The following is a 3,447-nucleotide window of genomic DNA, read 5'->3' as shown; positions in this document are numbered from 1 at the left end:
CGTAATTTCGGGACTTGGTTTTAGTCGTTACTTCGTAACTCGGTTTCAATCGTAATTTCGGGACTCGGTTTTAGTCGTCATTTCGGAATTCGGTTTTAGTCGTAATTTCGGAGCTCGGTTTCAGTCGTCACTTCGGGGCTCAGTTTCAGTCGTCACTTCGGGGCTCAGTTTCAGTCGTAATTTCGGGGCTCAGTTTCAGTCGTAACTTCAGGGCTCGATTTGAGTCATCGCTCAAATAACATACCGTTTATTTGCAATATCATCAAGGCATATTGCTTGGGGATATTCATTGAGAATATTTAGAAAAGTTCACTAAAGCATAGCAATGAAAGTAAAAAATAATTTTCATTTAAATAACGAACGGAAAATGAAAATGAATTTTTATGGCAAGAGAGAAATCCACTTGAACGTAATAATAGTCTTTAACATTTGAGGTCAATGCAAACTCAAAAAGAGACGATGCTCAATTTGTTGTGGAACTGGTACTAAATTTGTAGTAAGGGTTTTATTAACAAATCATATTTAGCCGAAAATTTGGTCAAAATTCCTCTTTAATTTTTTGCAGATAAAATTTACTCCTAGAGAAGAAATTTCCATTTAAATATAATGACCGGCAAATGAAAAGAAATTTTCAGGTTCCGCCGAAAAAATCAGTAACACCAAGAAAACTACACAATCCGGCAAAGGAACTACAACGTCCAGGAACTAAAGACATGCAGTATGCTTACAAAGAGCTGCCGCTGGGCAATCGGGCCTTTGCACTGCGCATGTTGCACTTAGAGAAGAAGAAGCAGAAGCAGCTCGAAAAGGAATTTAAGCGGATGCAGAAATAACTCATCTACCAGTAAATGACTTTTGCAAATTGTATTAATCATATGCAACAAAAATAACTAATTGCATATGATTCGGTGGATGGGTTTATTGATTTTAGGAGTAGTTTATTAATTTTAGCTATGTGATATGTGACTAAACATTGTAGTATGAATAAAAAAAGGAAGATGAAGCAGAAGTGGTAGACATTGTTGTTTTGTCTCTCTTAAAGTTCTTGCGATTCGGTCATATAACCGGTGTGGTACAAATGATAACTTGAAATGTACGGTCTGAGGGGTATTTTTCCGTTCGGTCTGCCCGTAAAATTGAGTTCTCGAGAAGCGTGAAAGAAAGAACTATCGGAAATGAAGACAAAAAACTTTGTTCTTGTAAACTCATCCAATAATTTCGTTTTATAGTACTTTACTTGTAGTAGAGCGATTTTTTGATGATAGACGATGGTTCTCCAAATTTTGCTAATAATATTTCTCTTTTAACTCCATAGTTTTCGGTGCTCTATCGTAGGCTCTTATTGTTTCTAGGGCATTTCTCTTTAAACAGAACATTAAATAATTTAATTGTTGGATGTCTAGAATCTCTTGAGAATGTATTGTAGCACTGAAACTGCTTCAGAATTCTCGTCAACTTTTTGAGTCACCACTGAACGTTGGCAGTGGCAACTGGGGTAAATTTACTGTTAGGCGACAGACTACTCGATAAGTTGTTTCTTTTTGTTCCGTTGGTTCTTTGTTTTTATCATTTTGAGCTAAACGTTGAAGAGCGAATTCAGAATCGTTTTTGTACATAACTTAAGTTATGGTAGTTTCTCTACCGTCACCAATCAATTTTAAAATATCTTCATCGTCGTTGGCCAATCTCTGCGTACCTATCGCCATTTTCCTTTCTCTTTTGCAGGTCCGTGATTTGTTGGATATATTTTTTAACCATTCCCCTTTAATTGATTCGAGAAGGCCAATATTCACCTTCTCTTTGATAATTCTTGTCCTGGCTTTGTATTATATTCTCTTGTTAGTTTTTGATCGAATAGAGTTAGATCTATTCTTCCCATTTCATCAAGAAGTTTCTCCAATTTTACCTTTAAAAATTGCGCATTTGTGATTACATTGGCGGACATAGCTTTCGGGCTCGTGACAGCAAATTCGCCGTGAAATGAGATTGACGATGAAGCTTCTTTATGCTGTTTAACGCAGAGAGTTTGATAAAAGTTTATTGACGACAGTGATAAACTTTTAGAACACCGAATGAAGCTCATCTAATAAGACAATGGAAACCCTTTATATAGTGGGATTTTGTTTACAGTAATCAGAAAAGTTGGGACCGATTGATACCAGGTTGACCTAAAATTTTTTACAGTATGGCGATATTGACTAAAGTTTGACTTACAACATGCCGACATTGCACATAAAATTGATTACTAATATGAGTTAATATATAACATCTTTACCTACGACTCATGAATCTTTATATTTTCTTTCATCTGGGAGTCGTGATCCACGGAAAACAAGATAAAATCAGCAGTAATAAATGATCCAGTTGTATTATTTAAGTCAATAAGGTGGAAAGTACGTGTTCAGCATCGTCAATAGTCACAGTAAAAATTGCTCACTTCCCCGGCGATTTTGCTCCACTACCGCCATCACCACCACCACCAACACCGCTATCATCACTATTTGTGTCGCGAATTCCAAATTCGCGAAACTCCAATTAAATTCCAAACAAATAAATAATCAAATAAATTCCTCATTATAACTCATTTAACTAATCCTACATTCCTTAGATTTATTTCCTATCTTTTTATTGTTATCTAAATTCACATCTTTGTATTCACATCCTACAGGAAATGCCTTTGCTAGCAATCGCTCAAAATATCTATCCAAATTCACCTCCTAATCTTCCCATGCTTATGCTGTAATTGGATTTTGATAGTTTCCGAAGGCGCCTACAAATGTTTAATGAAAACCACTCCCACTTCCTAATATATATAAACCCTATTGTATTAAACGAGGTGGCTGTTATCAATAAAACTTTCTACAATCTGATGCGTGTACAACATAACTCAATTCAACTCAACCCAGCTTGCTGGACTCAAGGAACTGTTCAATCAATTCAACGGATCGTCAATCCTGAACAAATCTGAGGTAGTGATTCTTGGCTTTTGACGGATCTCTCAACAATTCTACAAAAAATCCACGATAATTTGTGCCCTTTGCAGAGATTAGTGAAATATAAATTATATAGTCGCTGATTAACAGCTCGTGTTTATCATAACAATACTACTTGTTTCGTTCCTGGCGCTTGTGATGGCCTCTTCCTGGCAATAGACATGTTGCAAATAAACGCGAAGTTCCGTGATGAAGAAAAATATAAAGGATCATTCATAAGTGAATGTATGCAATGATATATTAAATTAATTTGGATATACCAAATTGAATGATGATTAAGATTTAAAAATTCTCTTCCCTATGAGTATGGTACTATCATTGGATAGAATTGTAACATGTGCTAATTGTTTAGCAATGTACGCTAGTGCGCTAACAAAGAGTGCTTTATCAGCATGAGCTAATAAAGGCCCTAATCATAAAGGAATCCTTGAAGGATATACATAACAGGATAACA

The 3,447-nt window shown here is 35.7% G+C and overlaps 2 protein-coding genes across 2 annotated transcripts; one reads left to right on the top strand and one right to left on the bottom strand.

Moving 5' to 3' along the window:
* Positions 1-635: 635 nt before the first annotated feature.
* Positions 636-833, top strand: LOAG_13754 (hypothetical protein; the record flags this gene model as incomplete). The annotated part of the gene is made up of 1 exon (XM_003149260.1): positions 636-833. A coding segment is annotated over one exon (198 nt), but the record flags the coding sequence as incomplete, so codon positions are not given.
* Positions 834-1,789: 956 nt separating this feature from the next.
* LOAG_19048 (hypothetical protein) lies at positions 1,790-2,008 on the bottom strand (the record flags this gene model as incomplete). The annotated part of the gene is made up of 1 exon (XM_020451704.1): positions 1,790-2,008. A coding segment is annotated over one exon (219 nt), but the record flags the coding sequence as incomplete, so codon positions are not given.
* Positions 2,009-3,447: the final 1,439 nt, after the last annotated feature.

Source organism: Loa loa (assembly GCF_000183805.2).
Source record: "Loa loa unplaced genomic scaffold supercont3.1045, whole genome shotgun sequence".
NCBI lineage: Eukaryota > Metazoa > Nematoda > Chromadorea > Rhabditida > Onchocercidae > Loa > Loa loa.
Note: the sequence above shows the minus strand (reverse complement) of the source record. Positions and strands in the feature narration are given on the sequence as shown.